Below are 9,072 nucleotides of genomic sequence, written 5' to 3' on the forward strand. Positions count from 1 at the left end.
AAAAAAAAAAAAAAAAAAGAGACAAGGTCTTGCTCAGTCATATTAAACTCCCAGGCTGGAGTGCAGTGGCGTAATCCTGGAACTCTGCAGTGTTGAACTCCTGTGCTCAAAGGCTCCTCCTGCTTCGGCCTCAGAAAGTGCTGGGGTTATAGCCAGGAGCCACCACGCCAAGCTGAGTGTTCTGAAGACAGGGCAGGATAGCCTGAAGGAAGTGAAGAAATGGCTTGTCTGCTGGTTTGGGTCACACGCTGATCAGTAGAGAAGGGTTGCGTTACCCTCAATGTTCCCGGGGCTGGGTCCGTGTCTTGTCCATCTGTGTCATTCTGGCACAATGCCCACAAACGCCTGTGCAAAGGCTGGTACTTCCTGGACTGAGAGCTGGCCTTGGACATGAGGAGGGGTGTGGAGCCTCCCAGAAGCTGGACTCGGGGTTCTGGCTGGAGCCTCCCAGCTGGGAAGGGCCTGTGCATCCAGGCGGCAGGTGCCAGCCCCCGGCTAGCTGGACAGGGGCAATCCCACTGGAGGAGTCTGTCCACCTGTAGCCCTGGCTGGACGGCTGTGAAGCCCAGTGCTCCTCACCTTTGGCCATCCACAGTACGCCAAGCCGGGGTCTGCTCTGGGACCGGGTCACACCTTCTCTGGCTCCTTTCTCACCGGCTCAGGCTCTGCCCTTGTGAGGTCTCCGCTGGCCCAGGGCTGAGGGGCACAGTTCTCCCTGTGGGCCTCTGACTGCCTCATTGTGAACTGCATCCTCCATCTACAGCAGATGATTCATATGCAAATTTCAACACCCGCTCATCGGGAAGCCTGGACTCCCAGGCACAGAATTCACTGGGAAAAAGCCTCACCCAAGGGCCTTCAATTCTCACCCGTGTTCATGAGAAAATCCAACTTTTTACATTCTCTGCTGGATCCCCAGGGCACAGCCTGGACAGCAGCCTCTGTCACAGTCACCTGCTGCCCTAGGACCCGGGACAGGTACATGGGGTTCCAGGTGGCGAGGCTGCCCTGGGCACACGTCAGCTGCTCCTTGGCCCTTGCAGCAGCTCTGTGGTCAAAGTGTGGACTTGGAGGGGAGGTGGCAGTCAGGCCAGACACGCCAGGAGGCTGCATCGGACTGGTCATGCACCGGCCTCTCTCCTCCAGCTTTGGCCTCTGGGTGGGTGGGGGCTTCCCCTAGGCTCTGAGATAACCAACCTCAGTCACCGTGACCTTTGGCTCAGATCAGAGCAAGCGCTTACTCCCTCCCTCTGTGGACCACGTGGAAGACCACCCTGAAGGGTCCATGTGGAGTCGCAGTTTTTAATGCAGTCTCAGCACTTCAAAAATGAGAAAACAGGCCAGGCTTGGTGGCTCACGCCAGTAATTCCAGCACTTTGGGAGGCTGAGGCAGGCGGATCACCTGAGGTCAGGAGCCTGGCCAACATGGTGAAACCCTGTCTCTACTAAAAATACAAAAATCAGCTGGGCATGGTGGTGGGCGCCTGTAATCCCAGCTACTCAGGAGGCTGAGGCAGGAGAATTGCTTGAACCCGGGAGGTGGAGAGGTTGGAAGTTGCAGTGAGCTGAGATCATGCCACGGCACTCCAGCCTGGACCACAGGGCAAGGTTCCCATCTCAAAAAAAAAAAAAAAAAATAGAAAACAGAGCACATACCCACTACTGTGTGACCCTGGACAAGTCCCTTGACCTTATTGAACCTGTTTCACTGTTAAAATGTGCTACACATATGCCTCTTGCGAATCCACAAATGTGCACTTGAGGCGGGCCATGGTGCCGGGCAGAGCCATAGCTCACTGGTTGGAAGCCAGCTGCTCCTGGCATGCCGATCACCTGGTTCCCTTTGCAGTGGCTGAATTTCCCCGCAGCCCAGCTCCTGCACCCAGCACAGCACATCTGCAGAGGAGGGGAGCCAGCATCTTCCTGTCTTGGGCCAATGAGCACCTGACGGCTCTGCCCGCACTTGTTTTGTTTAGTGATTCTGTTCCTTTGCCTTCATCATTAGGATCCAGGATTCAACTGGGTGGTTCCTGTCAGCTCAGCCTTGGCCGTGAATTCCCTTGGAGCTGTCAGAGTTGAGCGTCAGAGCTGCCTGTCAGTCAGCCAGTCAGCCAGTTAGCCAGTCTGCGAACCCAACAGCTGTCCTGCCTGCGCCTCATCCACCCACCTGCCCATCACTAGGTGGGTGGGGGAGGGGAGTCTTGAGCTGGTGCCCCCCCTGTCTACAGGGAGGGGTCCTCAGCTCCTGCTTCACAGCACTCCTCAGTCACAGCCTGCAGTAACACATAGAGTGTTCAGGGCGCATGTGACCCCAGCAAACACGTGCCACCCACTGCACTACTCCTTACACGTGTGCATGTCCTGTGATCTGTTACACCAGGCATGGTGAGGAAACGCACCACAGCACGTTTGTGCTGCACAGGAACATGCTTTCCGTGTGTGCAATGTAGTGTGCCCTGGGTGGGGAGTTCGTGTGTGTGCACATCCCTGTGTGGTTTCTAGGAGTCCACTGCACATGGCTTACAACAGGTCAGGCTTTTCCTTCCTTTATGTATACTTTCCCTGTCTCCCTCCCCTCTTCCTTCCTTTCTTTCTGAGACCAGATCTCACTGTTGCCCAGGCTGGAGTGCAGTGGCATGATCATGGCTCACTATAACCTTGAACTCCTGGGCTCAAGTGATCCTGCCACTTCTGCCTCCCAAGTAGCTGGGACTACAGGTGTGCATCACCAAGCCCAGCTAATTTAAACATTTATATATTTATATATATATATGTATATATTTTTTTTTTTTTTGGGCCAGGCACAGTGTCTTATGCCTATAACCCCAGCACTTTGGGAGGTTGAGGCAGGTGGACCACCTGAGGTCAGGTGTTCAAGACCAGCCTGGCCAACATGACAAAACCCTGCCTCTATTAAGTAAATACAAAAATTAGCCAGTGTGGTGGTGGATGCCTGTAATCCCAGCTACTCGGGAGGCTGAGGCATGAGAATCGCTTGAGCCTGGGAGGTGGAGGTTGCAGTAAGCCAAGACTGTGCCACTGTACTCCAGCCTGGGTGATAGAGTGAGACTCTGTCTCAAAAATAAAAAAAAAATTCATAGAAGCAAGGTCTCATTATGTTGCCCAGCAACTCCTGGTCTCAAGCGACCCTCCTGCATTGGCCCCCCAAAGTGCTGGGATTACAGGCGTGAGCCACTGTGCCTGGCCGCATGTCTTCCTTCAACACATGTGGGCCTGGAAGAACAAGCCAGAGCTAGCGGATGTTGCTGCAAATGAGAAAGAACGAACTGCGTGACACTGGCCCACAACCTCGTGTTGCCCCTGGCTTGCCCTGTCTCTGCTTCCCATGTGGGATGTTGACAGGAAGGCCAACTGGCCAGTCTCCACCCTGTAGCACACCACACACAACAGTCCTGCACCTGCCACCCTGAGTCTGTTCACTCCACACTGATGGAGCACCTGTATGCGTCAGCAGCATCTTACATGCTGATGACAGTGTGGCCCCTGCCCTCATGGAGCTTCCAGTCTAGCAAGGAGGTAAGGCACTGGCCAGCAACTCCATGTGTGATGGCAACCTTGGAGGGCACTGCAGGCCATGTGGGACAGGCGACATGTTAGCCACCCAGTCAGGGCTGCAGATGACATCTCCTGAAGATCATGACAATAAATTGGCACCTGAGGGTAATGAGGACATTTCTGGCAGAGCTTGGTGACCTTGCACCATGACAGCAAGGCTCCTGGGATGAAGGGATGGGTCTAGAGACTGAAGGGTGTCAAGAAAAGGCAGGACCAGGTGCAGTGGTTCACACCTGTAATCCCAGTGCTTGGAAGGCCAAGGCAGAAGGATTACTTGAGGCCAAAAGTTTGAGACCAGCCTGGGCAACATAGTGAGACCCCATCTCTTAAAATGAAAAAAAATTAGCTGGGCACAGTGATGGGCACCTGTAGTTCCAGCTACTCAGAAGGCTGAGGTGGGGGGATCGGCTCAGCTCAGGCGTTGGAGGCTTCAGTGAGCTCACAGCACCATGTCTGGTGGGTCAGATGGGATGGACGTCAACGCCTTCTCTTGCCTGGCTGACAGGGTACATGGTGACCACTCCCCAGCCAGCTCTGCAGGAAGGCGCCTCATTTGGTCTAAATGGTGAATTCCCACTGTGGGGTTACCAGCAAATAGAAGCAAGTGAGTCAGGCTGGAGCCTCAGTCTGGGGTGGCCCCACAGCGGGGCTGTCTTGATGTAGTCTGGACATTTGCCCCTGTCCAAATCTCACGTTGAAATGTGATCCCAGTGTTGGAGGTGGGGCCTGGTGGGAGGTGTTTGGGTCATGGTGGGATCCTTCACCGGTTGGTGCCGACCTTGTACTAGTGAATGAATTCTCATGAGATCTAGTTGTTGTCAAGTGTGGCACCGCCTGCCCCCAACTCTCCTTGTTCCTGCTTTCACCAGGTGACATACACACTCCCACTCACCTACCACCATGAGTAAAAGCTCTTTGAGATCCCCCCCAGAAACCAAGTGGATGCCAGGGCCACGCTTCCCGTCCAGCCTGCAGAGCCGTGATCCAACGAAACCTCTTTTCTTTATAAATTGCCCAGTCTCAGGTATCTACTTATAGCAGCGCAAGAATGCGTAAACACATGCCTGTTTGCAGGAATAGTGCCCCCTACCCACTGGCCCAGGCCTGAGACAGGCCCTGCAGGGCAGATGTGGGCAGCGCATCCTTCTTACCTGGAATGGAGTCAGGCAGCCAGTGGGGCAGCCTCATTACCACAGTGGCCCAACTGCAAGATAGTGATCAGTCCAGCTCCAGCCGGCCCTGGGATGCATTGTTCTGGCTGCCACGTCAATTACTGAGCTGGCCTGGAGCTGTCAGGCCTGTCACAGCTGTTGCTGTGATACCCTAAAGAGCCACAAAAGTGAATCTGTCTTAAGTGATGCTTCTTTGAAGTGCCCTCCGCTGCAGGCTGCTCTGGCCTGAGGGGAGGCACTCCAGATCCCCTAGGGAGAGTGGGGCTTCAGACTGAAAAGGGCTGCCCAGGGGCTCAGGGATGGGTGCTTGGATCCTTGGAAAAGCTCCCAGATGGCTGCGCACAGATGGTCACTGACTGTACTCACAGGGGTCCCAGAGTCTGGGCGGCAGCCCCAACTCAAGTACAGTGAATGGGCAGCGACAGTTCCAGGCCTCCCCACCCCCCACCCCCCACCCCCGATATCTCCAGTGTCTTCTCTCTGGCATCTTAGGGAACACTGAGGGGCAGCTGCAGCTGAGGGGTCATCCTCTGCGCGCCCCCTAAGAACAGAACAGAGACTCTCGAGATTCACAGATTACAAGGGCAAGGCCAGGGACTGCCTGGAACACACAGAGGCTCCAGGCGTGAGTCTAGCTCTTCCCTGCTGAGGGTCTGGAGATTCGCAGTCTACATTTGAGAGCTGGGGTCAATCTCCCAGAGCAGGGCCTTGAACCTGGAGTCAGGTCCAGCCAAGGCCTGGGGCAAAAGCAGCTCAGGAAGGCTCTGGCCTGAGGATTATGCCGGCTTCTTTGAGGGGTCTGAGTTGGGCATAACACAGGCGTGGTGGTGCACACATGGAATCCCCAGCTACTCAGGAGGCTGGGGCAGGAGGACTGCTTGAGCCCAGGAGTTTGAGCTCCTATGCTGAGCCTGGGCAACACAGTGAGATCCCATCTCTTAAAAAAAAAGACACCAAACTCAAGTATGGATGCCAATCTTGGGCTTGTCAGTGGCTGGCTGTGGGGACATCACTTCCCTTGGGTATCTGTCCAAGAGTCCCTTTCTGCTCCCTTCTGAATGGCTAACTCTTTTTTTTTTTTTTTTTTTTTTTTGAGACTGAGTTTCACTCTGTTGCCCAGGCTGGAGTGCAGTGTCTCGGTCTTGGCTCACTGCAACCTCCGCCTCCCAGGTTCAAGCGATTCTCATACCTCAGCCTCCTGAGTAGCTAGGATTACAGGTATGCACCACCTCACCTGATTAATTTTTGTGTTTTCAGTAGAGATGGGGCTTCACCATGACTGGTCTTGAACTCCTGGGCTCACCCACCTTGGCCTCCTAAAGTACATGAATTACAGGCATGAGCCACTGCGCCCACCCTGAATGGGCGGCTCTTCCTTTGCCCAGTCCAGCACCCTGTAGCAGCAGCAGCCCCCACAGGGCCATGTGGGCTGGCCAGGGGGGGCCCAGGCCATCAAGGGAGCACAGACAGCCTGCCCTCCACTGCCCCCTCACAGCCATGCTGGGTAGGGCTGGCTTCACACCCTCATACCACACCCATACCTAAACCACAGGCCCTTTGCAACCTCAGTACCTGCATAGTCTCCAAGCCCTGAGGTGCTGACTGCAGGGTGGGGGAAAGCGGGGAGGGTGGAGAGACCCCTGAGGGCTGGATGTTGGGAAGTCATTCTGGAGGTGACTGGGGAACTGGGAGAAGAGTGAGGCCCAAAAGGAAGTGGGAAAACAAATTTGGATTCTTACCTTATGATGGAGGTGAGGAGTGGGGACATCCGAACTCAGGCAGGTCGGGCAGGAGTAGGAAAAGGGGAGGTTGGATTTTGCAGAACCACCAAGCCAGAGGGCTGGAGGGTTCGGTGAGTCGGGTGTAAGGGTGAGGGAAATGTCTGGGGGGCTCTCCCAATAGCATGCTGCCAGGACCCCCAGACAGGGAGGTCAGGAATGGAGAAGACTTTGGAGAGAATACCTGACCCTGGCTTATGGTGAACCAGAGACAGACTCAGGCGGTGCCTGCAGGTAACAGCTCTCAGCTGGAAACAGGTGAAACAGAGCTTGGGTGAAACTGTCCATTAGCCAGATCTGGGCCACACACCTCGGTTTTGGAGGCAGACACACACCAGCCCTGCAACTTCCAGCATCCTTGAAACAGACCCACATCACCGCCTAATGCCAGCCTCATTAGCTCTGAGCACAAGAATATTAAGTAGATGTAAACACTGGAAATAGCTGGAATGTTCACGATCTTCATGCATACTTAGAATTTGCCATCATCACAGTATTCACATTATTCAATAACATGAAGTCTTCTAAGGCAATCCCTCAGCCAAGACCCAGCCCTCTTCCTGTTCTTCTTTGCTCTCCAGCATTTTGGGGGTGTCTCCTTGCTCCAAGAGAGGCGCCATTTATACGGAACTCAAAGCCAGTGTTTGCATGGATGGGGGTGGAGGAGCTTACTGGGTTCCTGGAAGACAGTGCCTCAGGTCCCTGAATTCCCCTCTCAAGGCCTCCTAGTGTCTGCTTAGCCTCTGCCCGCACATCTCCACCAAAGCCCCTGTAATTAGACCCGCCGGCTTTGCAAATGGAATGTGCTCCCGCGTAACGGCTGCTCGTACGGCGGTTGGGGTCACCGTGAAAGGAGAGCTAAAGAAGACATCTGAGCTGTTTCCCTGCTTCCTTTGAAGTCCAACCAGCGTGGCTGCTCTCAGGACGAAGAGAGCCCACCGCGGGCAGAGAGGCAGCCCCTCCAGGCTGCGTGCATTTCCGGAGGCATCAAGGCTTCAGTCTGGAGCACCGGGTGTGTGTGTTGGGCACCTCTTTGCAGTTGTGAAATGTGCTATTCCAGGAAACAAAGCAGCCTGGCTTGTGCCTTCTGTCTTTCACTCCTGTGTGTGGTGGGGTTGAGGAGCGGGCCAGGTAGGTGTGTGGAGGGCCGTTCTTTCTAGAATGAATGATTCACTAGCAGAGTGAGCAGTGATTCACTGCTGCTCAGCCCACCACGGCATCTTCTGCAGGATTAAACGTCATTCCTTCTAATGACTTGATTTATGTCTGCAGGATTACAGCTCCAAACAAAATATTGTGACGATGGCAATAAATCACATGGGGGATGCTAGCATGTTTTTTGCCTGGGAGTTGATTACAGAATGTGTAACAGGGAACATGGGGCAGGGTGAGCACAGCACAGGTGTGTCAGGCAGTGGGCACTTTGACAGAGGCATCAGAAGGTTTCCTTGCCAGAGGCTTCTGTGAAAATCTGTGGTTGCAGACAGCAGGATTTTGGAAATCTGGAAGTCCGACGGAAAGCATCATCCTGAGCCCCTGGGGGGTGTGTGGGTGGTGGGCATCCCGAGAATGTCATGTCCAGCCTTTAGCCCTGCTGCGTCCACAAGTGAGAGACATGAGGATAAGCCAGGCTAGGATGGTTCTGCAGGGCTGAGCGCCTCGGGAGGAGGAGGATCCGGCGGCAAACAAGTGCCCCTGGGCCAGCATCTCTCACTCAGATGCTCAACGTAAAGGGATCCTTTTCCACCAAGACCCTGCCCTGCAGAGCAGGATCTCAGAGGTTCACATCCACAGCAGATTTGTGTAGATCCCAGCCTGGGCTCAGGAGGAAATTGGTAGCTTTGCTCTTCCAGCTCTATTCTTAGCTGGTCTGAGAGGCTGTCAGCCCTGCCTCCAACATCTGGGACAGTTGTCCCTGTGAGACATGGCAGAGGCTGGAGCTGGCATGCGGGTGGGCAAACACAGCACCCTGGACTGTTCCCAGGAGTCCGGCTAAAGCTCCATCCTGGTTGGAAGTCTGGGAGAGGATGAGCCTCCTCTTTGGTAAAGTCGATCCCGTCCTTGGATCAAACCAAAAGCAGAGGGAAAAGGGATGACAGCGGCATGGGGTTAAGACGCACTGCAAGGTCTCCTGATCCCAGCAGAACAGTCCCTCATCCTGCCTGGTGCGCTTCCTCCAGAGAGAAATGTGTCCTCGGAAGAGCCCTGCAGCCTAGAGTGCTACAGCAAGGACCGTTTGCTCATAAAAGGTCATGGACCAGGGTGACTTGGGGATGCCAGGTACAAGGCAGTCCATTAGTAGGTATGTGGCCTCAGCCTGGCTCATGGCACACTTGACTGGCAGGTATGAGTGAGGAGGGGGCTTGTGCCACCCAAGGGTGTCTTCCATGTCAGATGTGATGCACTGATAATGGGGAGAAGCATTTGAGGGGCACACTGATGGCTGGTAGGATGGTACACAGAGGGCAGTGGGGGGATGGTGTGGGGATGGTACATGGAGGGATGGTGGGGGGATGGTGTGGGAATGGTACATAGATGGATGGTGG

At 54.7% G+C, this 9,072-nt stretch overlaps 1 protein-coding gene across 6 annotated transcripts in view; it reads right to left on the minus strand.

The window, feature by feature from the left end:
* Positions 1-9,072, minus strand: part of CHST8 (carbohydrate sulfotransferase 8) — a 144,726-nt gene that overhangs the window by 9,262 nt on the left and 126,392 nt on the right. For 2 of the 6 annotated variants that reach the window (XM_032249120.1, XM_032249121.1), the window contains exon 1: positions 4,728-5,622. The exons of the other annotated variants lie outside the window; for them this stretch is intronic. In XM_032249120.1, coding sequence (XP_032105011.1) covers positions 4,728-4,764 — 37 coding nt within the window. In that variant the 5' untranslated portion in view covers positions 4,765-5,622. Of the gene's footprint in view, positions 1-4,727; positions 5,623-9,072 lie in introns of those variants that run through there. 6 annotated transcript variants of the gene reach the window in all.

This window comes from Sapajus apella, unplaced genomic scaffold (assembly GCF_009761245.1).
Source record: "Sapajus apella isolate SASKATOON/1434 unplaced genomic scaffold, GSC_monkey_1.0 scaffold68, whole genome shotgun sequence".
NCBI lineage: Eukaryota > Metazoa > Chordata > Mammalia > Primates > Cebidae > Sapajus > Sapajus apella.